Consider the following 18486-nt stretch of genomic DNA (forward strand, 5'->3'; position numbering starts at 1 on the left):
TTGTGGCGAAAGAGGAGGAAAGATGGCACTAGAACAAACGTGTCAACGTGTACTGAAGCCCACATGACCAGCACACTAACACAACGCCCCCCAAAGCGGTACCTAGCTACAACCACACACCAAATGATTAGCATCAGACCACCGAAGTGGAAGAAAAAGGAAAACTGATCGGAAGCACCCCACAAGAATTCCCAGACGGCACCCAAGCTGTACATAGGAAAAATCAAGTAGAAATCAACCACAAAACAGTAGACGTGTCACCTCGAGGTGAATTCGAAAAAGGCCCCAAAATTACCACAAAAAATAAGTTTATTGCCTCTTAGTATAGTAGTTATATGCATTTTTATATAGGCTAGAGTAGGGCTTCTGCTAGAGCCGCTTATGGGGTGCCCGCTATAATTGCTCTTATGTCATATTAAGTATTTGTTTGCTTCGGGTTGCAATAGATTTGAGTTAGCATGCAAATGAATTGGAGCATCATTAGCCGATGCCCAAAATTTTAGAGCAGTGAACGGTGGACTAAAATAGTGGAAAATAATTTTTCTCCTCTAAAGGGTGGCCCCTAGATTGAAACCCCTAAATCTTAAAGGACTAAAAAAATTTGATATCATTTTGCAAACATCTCAAACATACAAAGTTCAAACATGCATACATATTATCTAAAAAACAACAAAGGGTTTCTTGTTGAGGTCTTATTCTTCTTGTTCTTAATCATCATCATCATCGACGTCAATGGCGTGCTAATTTTTGCCCTCTTTGGTGTGGTCTCATAGTTTCTTCTAAGTCACTTCTCATTGCCCTCTAGTACCTTGTAGTAATGAAACATAGCAAAGGTTTTGTGGCCACCTTCCTTGTTGCGGTGCTTGGATATGTCTTGTTGGATAGATCTATATTGGATTATTGGCACACCACTCGGTGGAGCATTGGTCACCGACTCAATGTAGTTGGCCCATCGGTTGCAACACTCAAGAATTACGCCCCAACGATGACTACTTGGGTTCGGTATGACGGAATCTTGACCAACTTGAGGTAGTTCTCCTCAATTTTTTTTTTGCCAAAACTTGTCTTTGCATTGATCTGTGCCAACCGATGCATCAAGCGATACATTCATCCAAGCATGGCACAATGCAACATCTTCTTCTTCGCTATAGTTGGCAGACCTCTTGCTCTTGAGCTTTACCTTGTCTTTTGGCGCCGCCACCTCGGTCAGTGATACGTCTCCGACGTATCGATAATTTCTTATGTTCCATGCCACATTATTGATGTTATCTACATGTTTTATGCACACTTTATGTCATATTCGTGCATTTTCTGGAACTAACCTATTAACAAGATGCCGAAGTGCCGATTCTGTTTTTACTGCTGTTTTTGGTTTCAGAAATCCTAGTAAGGAAATATTCTCGGAATTGGACGAAATCAACGCCCAGGGGCCTATTTTTCCACGAAGCTTCCAGAAGTCCGAAGACGAAACGAAGTGGGGCCACAGGGTGCCCAAACCCTAGGGCGGCGCGGCCCCCCCCCCTTGGCCGCGCCGCCCTGTCATCTGGGGCCCCTGTGCCCCCTTCTGACTTGCCCTTCCGCCTACTTAAAGCCTCCGTGACGAAACCCCCAGTACCGAGAGCCACGATACGGAAAACCTTCCAGAGACGCCGCCAACGCCAATCCCATCTCGGGGGATCCAGGAGATCGCCTCCGGCACCCTGCCGGAGAGGGGAATCATCTCCCGGAGGACTCTACACCGCCATGGTCGCCTCCGGAGTGATGTGTGAGTAGTCTACCCCTGGGCTATGGGTCCATAGCAGTAGCTAGATGGTTGTCTTCTCCCCATTGTGCTATCATTGTCGGATCTTGTGAGCTGCCTAACATGATCAAGATCATCTATCTGTAATTCTATATGTTGCGTTTGTTGGGATCCGATGAATAGAGAATACTTGTTATGTTGATTATCAAAGTTATATCTATGTGTTGTTTATGATCTTGCATGCTTTCCGTTACTAGTAGATGCTCTGGCCAAGTAGATGCTTGTAACTCCAAGAGGGAGTATTTATGCTCGATAGTGGGTTCATGCTCGCATTGACACAGGGACAGTGTGAAAAGTTCTAAGGTTGTGTTGTGCTGTTGCCACTAGGGATAAAACATTGATGCTATGTCTAAGGATGTAGTTGTTGATTACATTACGCACCATACTTAATGCAATTGTCTGTTGCTTTGCAACTTAATACTGGAGGGGGTTCGGATGATAACCTGAAGGTGGACTTTTTAGGCATAGATGCAGTTGGATGGCGGTCTATGTACTTTGTCGTAATGCCCAATTAAATCTCACTATACTCATCATGATATGTATGTGCATGGTCATGCCCTCTTTATTTGTCAATTGCCCAACTGTAATTTGTTCACCCAACATCTTTGTTTTGTCTTATGGGAGAGACACCTCTAGTGAACTGTGGACCCCGGTCCAATTCTCTTTACTGAAATACAATCTACTGCAATACTTGTTCTACTGTTTTCTGCAAACAATCATCTTCCACACAATACGGTTAATCCTTTGTTACAGCAAGCCGGTGAGATTGCTGTTTCGTTGGGGCAAAGTACTTTGGTTGTGTTGTGCAGGTTCCACGTTGGCGCCGGAATCCCTGGTGTTGCGCCGCACTACATCCCGCCGCCATCAACCTTCAACGTGCTTCTTGACTCCTACTGGTTCGATTAAACCTTGGTTTCTTACTGAGGGAAACTTGCCGCTGTGCGCATCACACCTTCCTCTTGGGGTTCCCAACGGACGTGTCAACCACACGCATCAAGCAAATTTCTGGCGCCGTTGCCGGGGAGATCAAGACACGCTGCAAGGGGAGTCTCCACTTCTCAATCTCTTTACTTTGTTTTTGTCTTGCTTAGTTTTATTTACTACTTTGTTTGCTGCACTAAATCAAAATACAAAAAAATTAGTTGCTAGTTTTACTTTATTTGCTATCTTGTTTGCTATATCAAAAACACAAAAAAATTAGTTACTTGCATTTACTTACTTATTTCATCATGTTTCCTCCTAAGTTTGTTCTTAAAGATGTACCGGTAGGCCGAGGGTCTATCCTTGGGAAAGACAATATAGAAAAAAATTTCACTCATATTAGTACGGTCGAAGATTTTGAAGATAGACACTTGGTGGAACTTGCCCCCACTTATGAAATTGCTGTTGCTTCTTTAGTACACGCGTTAGAAGCTAGATTTGTTAATCTTAATCCTGTGATTCAACATATGTTTCTTACACTCAGTAATATGGAAGAAGGAGAAAAGAAAGATTTTGTATTAGAAACCCTTCTTAAAGAATTTGGGGGAATAGCGAGAGAAGCTAGAAAAGTCTTCACTAAATATAATATGCTAGCCTCTTACACCAACTTTGCCAGTACCCTTGAGAAGATGGAAAAGGATAGACAAGAGTACACTAATGAAGTTAATTATGAGGGGGATATTAAAACATCAATACCTTGCAAGCTCTTGGGAATGTGTGAGGCACTAGAAAGGAAATTTGATTGGATTGTTCCCGAAGATTTGTTTGATGAGAGTAGCAAGCCCAAGACTTAAAGGGAGCCTCTGAAACTCACATAGAAAAGATAGTATGCATAGTTGAGAAAACTCCGCACCCCGCTGAGAATGCACCACCCTCCGATAATACTTGATACACACTTTCTGCGCCTAGCTGAAAGGCGTTAAAGAAAAGCGCTTATGGGAGACAACCCATGTTTTTACCTACAGTACTTTGTTTTTATTTTGTGTCTTGGAAGTTGTTTACTACTGTAGCAACCTCTCCTTATCTTAGTTTAGTGTTTTGTTGTGCCAAGTAAAGTCTTTGATAGTAAAGTAAGTACTAGATTTGGATTACTGCACAGTTCCAGATTTCTTTGCTGTCACGAATCTGGGTCTACCTCCCTGTAGGTAGCTCAGAAAATTAAGCCAATTTATGTGCATGATCCTCAGATATGTACGCAACTTTCATTCAATTTGAGCATTTTCATTTGAGCAAGTCTGGTGCCATTTTAAAATTCGTCAATACGAACTGTTCTGTTTTGACAGATTCTGCCTTTTATTTCGCATTGCCTCTTTTGCTATGATGGATGAATTTCTTTGATCCACTAATGTCCAGTAGCATTATGAAATGTACAGAAGTGTTAAGAATGATTGTGTCACCTCTGAATATGTTAATTTTTATTGTGCACTAACCCTCTAATGAGTTGTTTCGAGTTTGGTGTGGAGGAAGTTTTCAAGGATCAAGAGAGGAGTATGATGCAACATGATCAAGGAGAGTGAAAGCTCTAAGCTTGGGGATGCCCCGGTGGTTCACCCCTGCATATCCTAAGAAGACTCAAGCGTCTAAGCTTGGGGATGCCCAAGGCATCCCCTTCTTCATCGACAACATTATCAGGTTCCTCCCCTGAAACTATATTTTTATTCCATCACATCTTATGTGCTTTGCTTGGAGCGTCGGTTTGTTTTTGTTTTTGTTTTGTTTGAATAAAATGGATCCTAGCATTCACTTTATGGGAGAGAGACACGCTCCGCTGTAGCATATGGACAAGTATGTCCTTGGTTTTTACTCATAGTATTCATGGCGAAGTTTCTTCTTCGTTAAATTGTTGTATGGTTGGAATTGGAAAATGATACATGTAGTAATTGCTATAAATGTCTTGGGTAATGTGATACTTGGCAATTGTTGTGCTCATGATTAAGCTCTTGCATCATATGCTTTGCACCCATTAATGAAGAAATACATAGAGCATGCTAAAATTTGGTTTGCATATTTGGTTTCTCTAAGGTCTAGATAATTTCTAGTATTGAGTTTGAACAACAAGGAAGACGGTGTAGAGTCTTATAATGTTTTCAATATGTCTTTTATGTGAGTTTTGCTGCACCGGTTCATCCTTGTGTTTGTTTCAAATAAGCCTTGCTAGCCTAAACCTTGTATCGAGAGGGAATACTTCTCATGCATCCAAAATACTTGAGCCAACTACTATGCCATTTGTGTCCACCATACCTACCTACTACATGGTATTTTCCGCCATTCCAAAGTAAATTGCTTGAGTGCTACCTTTAAAATTCCATCATTCACCTTTGCAATATATAGCTCATGGGACAAATAGCTTAAAAACTATTGTGGTATTGAATATGTAATTATGCACTTTATCTCTTATTAAGTTGCTTGTTGTGCGATAACCATGTTCACTGGGGACGCCATCAACTATTCTTTGTTGAATTTCATGTGAGTTGCTATGCATGTTCGTCTTGTCTGAAGTAAGAGAGATCTACCACCTTATGGTTAAGCATGCATATTGTTAGAGAAGAACATTGGGCCGCTAACTAAAGCCATGATCCATGGTGGAAGTTTCAGTTTTGGACATATATCCTCAATCTCAAATGAGAAAATTATTAATTGTTGTTACATGCTTATGCATAAAAGAGGAGTCTATTATCTGTTGTCTATGTTGTCCCGGTATGGATGTCTAAGTTGAGAATAATCAATAGCGAGAAATCCAATACGAGCTTTCTCCTTAGACCTTTGTACAAAAGCATAGAGGTACCCCTTTGTGACACTTGGTTAAAACATGTGCATTGTGATGATCCGGTAGTCCAAGCTAATTAGGACAAGGTGCGGGCACTATTAGTACACTATGCATGAGGCTTGCAACTTGTAAGATATAATTTACATGATACATATGCTTTATTACTACCGTTGACAAAATTGTTTCATGTTTTCAAAATCAAAGCTCTAGCATAAATATAGCAATCGATGCTTTTCCTCTATGGAGGACCATTCTTTTACTTTCAATGTTGAGTCAGTTCACCTATTTCTCTCCACCTCAAGAAGCAAACACTTGTGTGAACTGTGCATTGATTCCTACATATTTGCTTATTGCACTTATTATATTACTCTATGTTGACAATATCCATGAGATATACATGTTACAAGTTGAAAGCAACCGCTGAAACTTAATCTTCTTTTGTGTTGCTTCAATGCATTTACTTTGAATTATTGCTTTACGAGTTAACTCTTATGCAAGACTTAATTTATGCTTGTCTTGAAGTGCTATTCATGAAAAGTCTTTGCTTTATGATTCACTTGTTTACTCATGTTATACACATTGTTTTGATCGCTGCATTCACTACATATGCTTTACAAATAGTATGATCAAGATTATGATGGCATGTCACTCCAGAAATTATCTGTGTTATCGTTTTACCTGCTCGGGACGAGCAGAACTAAGCTTGGGGATGCTGATACGTCTCCGACGTATCGATAATTTCTTATGTTCCATGCCACATTATTGATGTTATCTACATGTTTTATGCACACTTTATGTCATATTCGTGCATTTTCTGGAACTAACCTATTAACAAGATGCCGAAGTGCCGATTCTTGTTTTCTGCTGTTTTTGGTTTCAGAAATCCTAGTAAGGAAATATTCTCGGAATTGGACGAAATCAACGCCCAGGGGCCTATTTTTCCACGAAGCTTCCAGAAGTCCGAAGACGAAACGAAGTGGGGCCACAGGGTGCCCAAACCCTAGGGCGGCGCGGCCCCCCCTTGGCCGCGCCGCCTGTCATCCGGGGCCCTGTGCCCCCTCCTGACTTGCCCTTCCGCCTACTTAAAGCCTCCGTGACGACACCCCCAGTACCGAGAGCCACGATACGGAAAACCTTCCAGAGACGCCGCCAACGCCAATCCCATCTCGGGGGATCCAGGAGATCGCCTCCGGCACCCTGCCGGAGAGGGGAATCATCTCCCGGAGGACTCTACACCGCCATGGTCGCCTCCGGAGTGATGTGTGAGTAGTCTACCCCTGGACAATGGGTCCATAGCAGTAGCTAGATGGTTGTCTTCTCCCCATTGTGCTATCATTGTCGGATCTTGTGAGCTGCCTAACATGATCAAGATCATCTATCTGTAATTCTATATGTTGCGTTTGTTGGGATCCGATGAATAGAGAATACTTGTTATGTTGATTATCAAAGTTATATCTATGTGTTGTTTATGATCTTGCATGCTTTCCGTTACTAGTAGATGCTCTGGCCAAGTAGATGCTTGTAACTCCAAGAGGGAGTATTTATGCTCGATAGTGGGTTCATGCCTGCATTGACACCGGGACGGTGACGAAAAGTTCTAAGGTTGTGTTGTGCTGTTGCCACTAGGGATAAAACATTGATGCTATGTCTAAGGATGTAGTTGTTGATTACATTACGCACCATACTTAATGCAATTGTCTGTTGCTTTGCAACTTAATACTGGAAGGGGTTCGGATGATAACCTGAAGGTGGACTTTTTAGGCATAGATGCAGTTGGATGGCGGTCTATGTACTTTGTCGTAATGCCCAATTAAATCTCACTATACTCATCATGATATGTATGTGCATGGTCATGCCCTCTTTATTTGTCAATTGCCCAACTGTAATTTGTTCACCCAACATGCTGTTTGTCTTATGGGAGAGACACCTCTAGTGAACTGTGGACCCCGGTCCAATTCTCTTTACTGAAATACAATCTACTGCAATACTTGTTCTACTGTTTTCTGCAAACAATCATCTTCCACACAATACGGTTAATCCTTTGTTACAGCAAGCCGGTGAGATTGCTGTTTCGTTGGGGCAAAGTACTTTGGTTGTGTTGTGCAGGTTCCACGTTGGCGCCGGAATCCCTGGTGTTGCGCCGCACTACATCCCGCCGCCATCAACCTTCAACGTGCTTCTTGACTCCTACTGGTTCGATTAAACCTTGGTTTCTTACTGAGGGAAACTTGCCGCTGTGCGCATCACACCTTCCTCTTGGGGTTCCCAACGGACGTGTCAACCACACGCATCAGTCAGCACTTCCTCGGCCTTTTCTTCCTAGGCCTTGGCATAGCCGTAACTATCACCGTCACCAAAGTGGAGGTCGTCAAGCCCTTGAGTGTGTGTAGAATCCAACTGGGACATGAATTCAGCGACCCCAATCTCGGTCGCACTTGCTTGAGACTCGGGCATTTCATCGATCATGTCGCGGGCGGCAACTCGGGGACGAGCCGCGCCGGCCGCCACAGAAGAGTGAGAAGGGGTGGTCGTTGAGGACGCGACACCTTGTCCTTGCGTGTAGGCGTCGAGGTCGATGCTTCTGCGGCCTTCCTTTTCTTCTTCTCCGCCATTGGCTGTGAGTGGGCTTGCATTGCCGTCGTCGGCTTCCGCGCCCGCGGGCCGGTCAACACCGGCGCAAGGGGTGGCTTGCCCACGGTCGAGGAGTTGCTAGTGGCCTTGGTGGTTGCTACCGCGGGCCGCACCGGACCGGTATTGCCCAACCGCTTCCACGGCATCGGCGGCGTCACGCATGCGGGGATGAGATCCGGTGCCATTCCGGCCGGGGGAGGGGAGAGCGGTGGCGCCGACGATGACGGGCAGCTGACTTGGGCAGGCGGGGCGGCCGGTCAGCGGGAGCTCAATTTTTTTGGGGCCGAGTTGGCGGGGAGAGGAAATATGAGAGAGGCTCTCAGTGCCGTTTTACGCTTCAGCTAGAGTCGGTCCTAGCTGTTAGCGACACATTTTTGGTCCTCTAATGCCGTTTTGGGCTTGGGCTAGAAATGCTAGTAGTGACTAGTGAGTAGCAACTAGTCACTACCCAAATAAGAAAGTGGCGGGCGGGATCATTCGGGCAAATGCGAATTGCAGAGGTTAATGATAGACAATTTCACGATCGAGATAGAAACACTGAACTCAATCAAGAGAAACAAAGAACTATTCCTCTATATCTCATATGTGATCCCGACCTTAAGCAGCTGGTCCTTTGGAATGGAGAGCGCCTTGTGGCTATCGCTGAGGTTCTTCCTCAGGAAGTTGTACACGCAGTTGACCACCATCTTCTTCATGACCGAGGAACCCGCCGCCGCTGCAACATCCGCCTCCCCCATCAGGTACACCACCCCGTGCTCCGCCTCCGCGTCGATGAATCGCTTCTCCTCCTCCGCGGCTGCCATCTGCACTCCCCGTCGAACGTGGTCGTCGACGTCAAAGGCGGCCTCCTCTTCTATGAACATCTTGAGGCGGTCGAGGAGGAATGCGGAGAACTCCTTGGTGCCCTCGATCTGGTCTGTGTAACCGTAGCGGGCCACGCAGCGGAACATGCGGTGCTTCGCGGGGCCGACCCGGCGGAATATGAAGCGCTCCGGCGGCGCCACCCGCGGGATGGGGAGGTTCTTGATGGACATGAAGACGAAGACGGCATGCACGGAGGGGATCTTGTCGACGAGGCGCGGGAACACCGGCGGGATGCCCTGGACGAGCTCCGAGTAGAGCAGACCCATGCCAGCCACCCGCCGCACGTCGTGGCGGCCCAGGAGCGCCGTGAGCTCCGCTGCCGGCACGACGTGGTCAAGCTCGTACCAGTAGCGATGGACGTGGACGTAGTGCCAGGTGGCCATGAGCGCCATGAGCACTAGCGAGAAGCAGAAGGGAAGGTACCCTCCCTCGGCGAACTTTGAGAGGATGGACGACAGGTAGAGGAACTCGGCGAGGCCGAAGACGACGTAGAAGGCCACGATGTAGATCATGTGATTCTTCCAGATGAGAAGCATCACCACCGTCATGAGGTGCGTGGTGATGGAGAAGACGGTGACGACGCAGATGCCATAGGCGTTGCCGATGTTGGTGGTGGTCTGGAATGCGAGGGTGACGACGATGCTGGCGGCGCCGATGAGGAAATTCACCTCCGGGATGTACACCTGCCCCGCGTGCTTGTTGGATGTGTGCACCACCTCCACCCTCGGGAAGCAGCCCAGGGAGAGGGCCTTGGAAAGGATGGCAAACGCACCGGACAGCATGGCCTGGCTGGCTATGATGGCCGCGAAGATGGCCACGATGAACGTCGGCCAGAACATCGGCGCTGTAAATTACCAGATGAAGAAAATCAGATTCGGACTGCATGCATGCAAAGAGAAGAGTTTCACTGTCAGTCGGTGACGGTGAGGTCGATCTTGTTGTACTAACAACTACCTGGGATTGATTTGTAGAAGGTGTCGCCAACGTTTTCGGGGAATTTCCGCAGGTAGGATGCCTGGCCCATGTAGCATAGAGCGACGGAGGGGAATAGTATGAAGTTGAAGCTCAGCTGCATGTATGTGCAAAGAACAATTCAGTACATGTAACGGCCATTGGCAAGCTATTCAAAGCTGTTCCTGATCTGAATGTAGATTACCTGAATGGCCCTGATGTTGAAATGACCAAGGTCAGCAAACATGGCCTCCGCACCTGTTTCCATTCCACGTGGCAATGCGTAGGGAAACAGCATCAGAGGGCAAATGAACGAATTAGAGAGTGGCAAGAGATCTGACTACTGAAGTTGTACCTGTGATGCAGAGGATAACGCCCCCGAGTGAGACCCACGCCTCCTTGCCATTCCTCGCGAAGTATTCCACTATGTACATGGGATTGAGGGCCCTGAGAACGGTGATGTCGTGCGTGGCGAGGTTGTACACCCCGGTGCCGGCGATGAGGAGGAACCACACCGAGATGATGGGCGCAAAAGAGTAGCCGACCTTGTCCGTCCCGAGGCGTTGCACCGAGAAGAGCAGGAACAGGATGGCCACCGAGATCCATACAACTTGCGCTGTTGCACAGACGACAGCATGCAAAGTTTCAGTACACTGAACATGTCAGCACAGTCAATAGTCTGAACTCTGAACATTTCGAGGCATACATTGTGTCAAGTTGGGCGCTTTCTCCCTGATCCCGCTAACCGCAGAGAGCACTGGAAGAACACGTCCATCAGCAGCAGATTAGTACCCAAATCGACAGCATACTTGTACGTGCATTCTGAAGCTTGTTTAGTCATGTTTGTCTATACCAGAGATTGCCGGTGTGAGGGTCCCGTCGCCCATGACCATGGCAGTGCCGAGGATGGTGATGGTGAAGAGCGCGATCTTGGCCGCGTTGCTGGACTCCAGCTTCTGCTTCACCCACTGCGCCCTCCGCATCTGCGAGTTGGGCTCCTGGATGCTGTAGTTGGACACCGACGCGTCCTCGGCCTGCTGGTTCGGTATCATCCGTATCTTCGCGTACCGCGAGATCAGAGAGTAGAGCGCAAAGGTTCCTCCTGCACCCAGAAAGACAGGACCGATGTCACAGGAATATTTTATGATTTGCCACACTTTTCTTCGAAGTGTCATAGCTAGGCAGCACACGAGCCAGGGATCGAGGCGGAGTATATCGTTGGGAACCTCACCGTCGCCATTGTCGTTAGCGTAAAGCACGATGAAGACGTACTTGAGCATGGCCAGGAGGATGAAGGTGTAGAGGATGAGGGAGAGGACGCCGAGGAGGTCATCCCGGTGCTTGATGCCGTGCGGGAACGTGCTCGAGTACACGTACAGCGGCGACGTCCCGACGTCGCCGTACACCACGCCGATGCTCTGGAACGCCAGCTGCAGCGTCTGCCTCCAGCTTGCCTGAGCCACACAGGGACACGGGAAATTATGAACTCCGGCCATATACAACTAACCATGTACTTGTCCACGGAAGGAGGATAATGTCATAATGACACATCCACCACGCCGGCCGTGGCACGTACGTGTTGAGGTGGTCATTTGCAGAGTTGCTTACCCCGGAGCCGTGGTGCTTGTCGACGGAGACCTTCTCGGCGTCGCCGTAGAACGAGTCGCGGCGAACTAGCGTCTCCGGGTCGGCTGGGCCCTCAATTTCTACAGACATCTCCTCTTCCTTCCTGCAACTCATCTTTCACTGCTCTTTGTCCTATCTACTGATGTGCCTGACGGGTTTAGTGTGTCTGATCTGTAAACCTCTGGGCTCCGCCGCCGGCGCCCCCTACACCGCCCTGCCCTGCAACAAGACCTAAAGCTCAACGTGCGATTTCTGAAACCGAATACTGGACGACCTTGATTCCTGACCGCATTTAAATACTGGATTGAAAGAAATGATCCTGATATGCAGTGTATGTCTGAATTCATGTTTAACACTGTCCTGTCGAACTCACAATGGTAATGCATTACATTACTGCACAATAACAACTACTACGTAGTGCTCTAAGAGTCCCTGACAATATAGAATTGTATGAATATGATCTTCTTGAAGGGAAAATCGAGAGAAAGGAAATGTTAAAAGAGATCGAAGAGATGAACAGAGATAATTCCGGAGGAGGAGTTACCGGGGATCTGAAGCCGCCCGGCGAACCCCTAGCTCTTCCTTACGCCGGAGAGCAGTGAACTCCTTTGCCTGCGCTTCTGCCGGCTTATATACACGCAGCACGGCATCCCAACGGCGAAACCAAACGCCATCGGCCGCCACCCTGAAAAGGGCTTAATCTGAACACGCGCCGAACTTACCCTTCCATGGCCATCACCTTGCCAGCGAGACGAAGAAACGGAACCAGGCTGGTCTGCCGCTGCACGCTCTGGCGCATCAACTCGTCGTTAACGCAGATGATTTTTGCCCGGCCGTTTGCGGGCGGACTTGCCGTGTTTGGTTTGGGGGCCACGAGGATGTTCTGGCGGTCTGTTGTTCGTTGTTGCGGTTAGTTTCTTTCTGTTTTGGACGCGGTGGAGTGGAACTGATCTTCGGCATAGCCAGCAAGGACCAAGACGCGGGGAGAGTAGATCAAACCTAACAACATCCCCACGGGATCGGAATGATATAATACTGTGTGACTTTTTCTAAGCGGATCCAGGCTCATTCATAGTGGAACACGGCGATCTTGCCAAAAAAAAAAAGTCTTCATGTTTATGAGGCGTAAAAGAATTTCAACATTTTCTATTGTTATTACAATCATAACTGACGGAAGGGGTATTTGGTACCTCCGTGAGTAGCTTGTAATATGGAGCTGCTTTCTACGCTGCAAACTCTCATCCGTTTGTTCGCCTTGAGGGAGGTTTGTCAAGAAAGTACTTTGGTACTAACTTACTGCATTTGCCATTACCAAGTGTGACATATTGGCCCAGATATTAATACAACGGATAGAATACTCATACCAATAAATTGCAACTTTTTTCCGGAAGCTCATTTTCAAAGAACTCTGAGGTTAAGCGTGCATAGTCCAGAGCGACTTGAGGATGGGTGACCGATCAATCAAAGTCAAGCATTGTAATCTTTAACTAACTATCAATGATAAATTTTCAATTGTATTTTTAAAGTTTTTACCAAAGTCATTACAAACCAGCTGGGAATTGTCATGGAATTTATTATCTTTCCTAACCAGACCGCCTTTATTAAAGGCAGGTATATCCTAGAAAGCATAGTTACGGCCCATTAAATTGTACATTCAGTCGTGCATAGTAATGATAAGGGTGCTGTCATAAAACTTGATTATGAAAAAGCATTCGACAAAGTTAACTTAGATTTTCTTGACGAGCTTCTTATCCTGCAGGGTTTTGGTTCAAAAACTGTGAGCTGGATACACTTAGCCACCCGTGAGGGATCAGTTGCAGCAGGGAAACGGCTTCGCTAGGGCAATCCTATGTCGCCCATTCTTTTCAACCTTGTCTTTGATGGTTAAAGCCGCGGGGCATGGCATGATCAGAGGTATGTGCCCTCAACTTTATCTGGAGGCATTATTAGTCTCCAATACGCTGACAACACCATTCTCTTTGTGGAAAACAACTACAAGATAGCTAGAAACCTTAATTGGGTCCTGACCTGCTTTGACCAAGTGTTTGGGATGAGCATCAATTACAACAAAAGCAAGCTTGTCCCCATCAACCTTGACTCTAAAGAGATCAATTCCATTAAGGGCATCTTTTGCTGCATTGTTGGATACTTCCCCATCAAGTATTTAGGTATTTCTTTGCACTACGACAAGCTTAGAAGGGTAGACTTGCAACCTCTTATACACAAAATTCTGAAATGTATTGCGGGTTGGAGAGGGAAGTTGTTGACTTATGCTGCTAGATTGGTGCTTATTAAAACATATCTAGCTAACATACCCATCTATTTGCTTTCGTTTTTCAAATTTCCAAAATGGGCTTTAGACCTTATCAATTCGCAAATGGCTAATTGTCTTTGGAATACCACAAAATACAAGCAAAAACTACACCTTGCCAATTGGAATTTGGTGTGCATGCCCAAAGCCCAAGGAGACTTAGGCATCCCTTGTCTTAGGGACGGCAACATTTGTCTCCTGGCCTCTTGGTTGAAAAGGTATAATTGTAGTGATAACAAGCTGTGGAAATCTGTGTTTGATGCTTAATATCCCACCGCTCAACCCAATATCTTTGCCTGTTATGTGGTCAATTCTTCTAATTTTTCAAAGGGTTCAAGTGGGGGTTTTAGATGGGTGGTGGGTGATGGTGTCAAAATCAGGTTCTGGGAGCATACCTAGTTTGGCACCTCTCCACCATCAGTACAGTTTTGGGCAAAGTTTAAAATAGCCGGCTATAGCGCTGCTATAGCCGGCTATAGCCGGCCGGAGAGACTTGCCGCTACGGCTACGGCCTTCAAACGCTAAGATGAAATAATCCGCTATTAGCCCAAAAAATCCGCTATTAACGCTAAAAACGGGAAAAAATATAGCGGCTAACGCTGCCGCGCAGGGCCCAAAATAATTGGCCCAAAATTTCATTTCGCGGCGTTTGGCGATGTTTTGCGCGGCCCAAACCCAGCATAGAAGTGCCCGAAGCCGAACCCTAGCGAAATATCCTCATTCTCTTCTCTCCTCGTCGTTCAGCAGCGCGACCATGGCGGCGCGTGCGACCATGGCGGCGCGTACGGCCCGTCGTCGGTAGCTCCTGCGGCCAGCCGTGCTTGCTCCCTCCCCCTGGCATCCCTAGCTCCCCTGATTGGATCAAGCCGTTCCTTCCCTGAGCACTGACTGCTGCTGCTACCCCCGGCCGCGCATCCAGTCCTCTTCGATCTGCTGCTAGCCTGCTACCACGGACGCTTCTCCAGCCTCTACTCTTCCGTCTGCTGCTACTCCCTACCACAGGCAACGATGTCAAGTAAGTGCTGCTCGATTTGTACTTCTGTAGCTTGTACGTACCTTACTAGAGAAAGGGGAATCCGTTCTGGGAGATTTGTAGGCTGAAATTGTTCTCCATATGTTGCTGGTAGCTGGTAGATGACGTGAATCTTGTCAATAATCTTTTATACTTACCTAGCAATCTAGCAATCTAGCATACCATGGACTAGCATTCCATGTTTAATTTTCTCTTCTTCAGATGGACTAGCATACGATGTATGTGCAGTATAGTTGATATGGAATTTATTTTGTTTGGGTTAGAGTATGTGCAGTATATAGTTGACATGGATTAATTTTGTTTGCAATATATTATGGACAAAGAATTAATGTGCAGTATGTGCAGTATCAGCTTGTGAGAGGAATTTTTCAGCATTTGAACAAGTAAGAAATTTGTTCCAGTAATTCATTATCACTATTTTCTTTGCACATTTATAATGTGGAATGTCAGCATGTATTCCTTAGAAGTGTTGTTACTTGCTCAAATTTGTTCTAGTGTTGCAGATTATATATTGCAGATTATACATTTATACTTGCTCAAATCTGTTCCAGTTGTTGTTGGTTACTAAAATTTGCATACACAACACAGGTCCATGCAAAGAAGCGCAGTAGGCTACGTAGTGATAGGCTCAACGACCTTGTCTTTGTCAGAGTTAATTCAAGGTTGATTGATAAGAAAGAGAACAAAAGAAGAGACCCCATAGAGAAGATAATTGAGGATGTTCTTGAAGATGAGGAGAATGAATTCATTACTGGAATTGTTCCCGAAGACAATGTTCCAGTTGAACAAGAACAACCTGATATTGAACCAGAAGCATCAACATCACAAGCCCAAAGTGTGAGACATGCACATGTTAGGAAGAAGAGGAAGAAGAGCATCCATGCCTTGCTTAATGCTGTCCCAGAAGATGCTGTGCTTTCCGAATCTTCCGATTCTTCATCTTTGGAAAGGGAAGGTAACCAATCTCAACCTGATGTACTGATCAGTGATGCTTCATCTGACTCAGACTGATGGCAAGGTTGTCTTGATGGTTATGTAAGCTTGCTGTGAACCGAAAGCTCCGAACTTGTTCTATTACTCGTGCTGGTTTGTAATTTCTGGACAGAACTATGTCCTGAACTTATTGTTGCTACATGCAACTTCATTTTGTTGGTTATGTAAGATTTGGACATAACTATGTCTTAAGTTGTTGCTACTTTGCTTATAATGATGTAATATGTGGACTGAATTGTGCCTTATTTTTATCTTCTATGTGAACTGTGTTAATATATGCCTGTGAATGATCAAATTTGTGAACTACTGATAGATATATATGATTTTTGATTTTTCCCTCATGAATTAGCAAAACCGCTAAATGGATGATTTAGCCGCTATAGCTGGGCTATAGCCTTTCCTAGCTGCCAGAAATTCTGCCGCTATTTTCAATAGCCGGCTATTTTAAACTTTGGTTTTGGGACATCTACTGCATTTGTAATGAGCAACTCGCCACTATTAACCAAGTTCGGGTTGGTGTGACCCTGAAACTTTCCTTCCGTAGAAACTTCAGTACATCCTTGCTTGAAAAATGGTATTAACTAGAACAGGTGGCTAGTAGCATTTCCTTTTCGGATAATTGTGATTCTCTCATTTGGAAATACAACACTAATGGCCAGTTTTCTACCAGCTCCTGTTACAACATCATTTGCTTTAGGGGGATTTTACCTATCTATATTCATGCGATCTGGTCGTTGGTCGTTCCACCAAGAGTTCACATTTTTCTCTGGTTGTTCTCTAATAATAAACTTATAATTAGAGATAATCTGCTAAAATGGAATCTTGGTAAACCTGCGTGTTGCATTTTCTACGCTAAGAACGAAACCAGTGGATCATTTATTCTTCGGTTGATTGTTGCAACCAATATTTGGGGGAAAGTCTCTAAATTTTTTGACATCCAGCTAGGCCTAGACTATTTGAAAATTGCCACGTTTTGGATTGCAAATAAAAAGCATGCTGCATTGAATGCAATTTGTAGTGCCAATCTTTGGAGCATATGTAAGATTAGAAATGCTTTAATATTTGACAATCAAACTTGGCTATCTGTCAAACAGGTTTGGTGGTTAGTGCTGAGGACTCTCAAAAACTGAAGACTGATCTTTAAAGCAAAGATGCTGCATCAGATCGACCTGTTCTCTGGCATGGTGAGCCAGGTGCTGAGGGCTCCTGCTGCCATTCAGTGGGGGTGAGGCATGGTTCTCTGTCGTTGTTCCCTTTGGGAGAGTACCTGCCTCCTTTGGGAAGCTGCGCCTGCTACACCATCGCCTTTGCCTCCTCGCGGCTCTGGGATCCTCGCCTCCACGCCTCTAACGCCTTTCTAGACTAGCTCCTGGGCGCTCGCCCCTGCGAAGCCCACTCTGATGCAGGTGGAAGACACGGAAGCTGCTCTTCACGAGAGCATCTCCACCGGCGCCCCTAAATAGTCGCCGGCAGAGGAGCCGGCACCTACGTATGGGGACGCCGGCACTGCATCCTCTATTTGGGAGAGTTGTTCCCACATCGACGCTCCCAAACCGGCGGCTCCAATAGATGTTTTGAATTAAAATCACAAATAAATGCATACAAAATCGAATAAAGAGAAGAAACATTCCATTCCACAAACTAATACATAATTGGGAATGTGGTTTACACGAAGATATGGTTTGGAACATGGTTTTCCACAAACTAATACATAGTTTAAACAATAGTTGACACAAATATAAAATATTGCAAAAAAACTAAACTTAACTAGGCCAATCATCGCAGGTTTCGTGTGTTCGCTACAAAGAAAGAACACTCGAGAGCACACCCAGTCACCCAAACTGGAAAATCCAGCTGGTGAGGGTGCCCCTGTTGGTTTTTTCGAGGAAGAACATCCAAAAACATGTGTGCCGATATTCGCTGCGAAGAAACAATACTCAGTCGTTGTCCTCCTTGGCGAAGTCGCCGTGGTAGTGGCGGCGGCAACGCGTCTCGTCGCACACCTTGACGGTCATGTCCCTCTCGCCAAAGTAGCAGAACGTGATCACGAAGCCGGCTTCGAGGCGGTGGTAGCGCGCGAACTTCTCCCAGCCGATGTGGAGGTACATCTTGCCGCGCGCGTCGTAGATCACGTCCACGATCCACCGGCAGCAGCCGCAGGCAGCCTCCCGCAGATGCAGCGAGCCCGGGCGCCCATCGCCGGCGACGAAGTCGACGAAGGTGTCCGGCAGCCACTGGATGGCGTGTGGGTCGCCCTTGAGGACAACGACAAACTCGAACAGCACGGGCCCCTCCTCGTCCATGTCTGACGATGAAGACGGCGGCATCGCAGGCGACGACGAGCGTGCAGCTCTGCCGCGGCCACGGCCACGACCACGGCCGCGAGCTCGACCTCAACCAGACATTGCGTCGTCTCTTTAGATGGTGGCGGCTAGGGTTGGGGAGAGAGACGCTAGGGCTTGTGTGTGAGAGGGACGATGAGAGGCGGCCCTTTTTATAGGCCGGAGGGAGGCGGGGGAGCGGTGGCG

General features: G+C 46.4%; 2 protein-coding genes across 3 annotated transcripts; one reads left to right on the forward strand and one right to left on the reverse strand.

Annotated features, from left to right (window-relative positions):
* Positions 1 to 8647: 8647 nt before the first annotated feature.
* LOC127334647 (potassium transporter 19) lies at positions 8648 to 12546 on the reverse strand. Its single transcript, XM_051361165.1, has 9 exons — positions 12166 to 12546; positions 11604 to 11840; positions 11227 to 11449; positions 10849 to 11097; positions 10702 to 10752; positions 10351 to 10611; positions 10201 to 10253; positions 9999 to 10113; positions 8648 to 9888 (listed from the first exon to the last, which is right to left on the reverse strand). Exons 2-9 carry the CDS (start codon positions 11733 to 11735, stop codon positions 8753 to 8755), a joined length of 2220 nt encoding a protein of 739 aa, XP_051217125.1. The 5' UTR covers positions 11736 to 11840; positions 12166 to 12546; the 3' UTR covers positions 8648 to 8752.
* Positions 12547 to 14669: 2123 nt separating this feature from the next.
* LOC127330402 (uncharacterized) lies at positions 14670 to 16232 on the forward strand. Of its 2 annotated transcripts, none has more exons than XM_051356625.2 (3): positions 14670 to 14947; positions 15311 to 15348; positions 15554 to 16232. In XM_051356625.2, the coding sequence occupies exons 1-3, from the start codon at positions 14941 to 14943 to the stop codon at positions 15974 to 15976; spliced, it is 468 nt and encodes a 155-aa protein (XP_051212585.1). In that variant the 5' UTR covers positions 14670 to 14940; the 3' UTR covers positions 15977 to 16232. The 2 variants fall into 2 exon arrangements, with proteins under 2 accessions (XP_051212585.1, XP_051212586.1); XM_051356626.2 differs by having other exon boundaries at positions 15317 to 15348.
* Positions 16233 to 18486: the final 2254 nt, after the last annotated feature.

The sequence above is a fragment of the Lolium perenne genome, chromosome 6 (assembly GCF_019359855.2).
Source record: "Lolium perenne isolate Kyuss_39 chromosome 6, Kyuss_2.0, whole genome shotgun sequence".
Taxonomy (NCBI): Eukaryota; Viridiplantae; Streptophyta; class Magnoliopsida; order Poales; family Poaceae; genus Lolium; species Lolium perenne.

Bases quoted from the DNA above. Each gene is read 5' to 3' on its own strand.
- LOC127330402 (XM_051356625.2), top strand. The intron at 15,349-15,553 runs GTAAGAAATTTG...TACACAACACAG, and splicing joins ATTTTTCAGCATTTGAACAA to GTCCATGCAAAGAAGCGCAG.
- LOC127334647 (XM_051361165.1), bottom strand. From the start codon at position 11,735: ATGAGTTGCAGGAAGGAAGAGGAGATGTCTGTAGAAATTGAGGGCCCA. The intron at 10,114-10,200 runs GTAATCTACATT...ACATACATGCAG, and splicing joins TCAACATCAGGGCCATTCAG to CTGAGCTTCAACTTCATACT. The intron at 9,889-9,998 runs GTAGTTGTTAGT...GGTAATTTACAG, and splicing joins CTTCTACAAATCAATCCCAG to CGCCGATGTTCTGGCCGACG.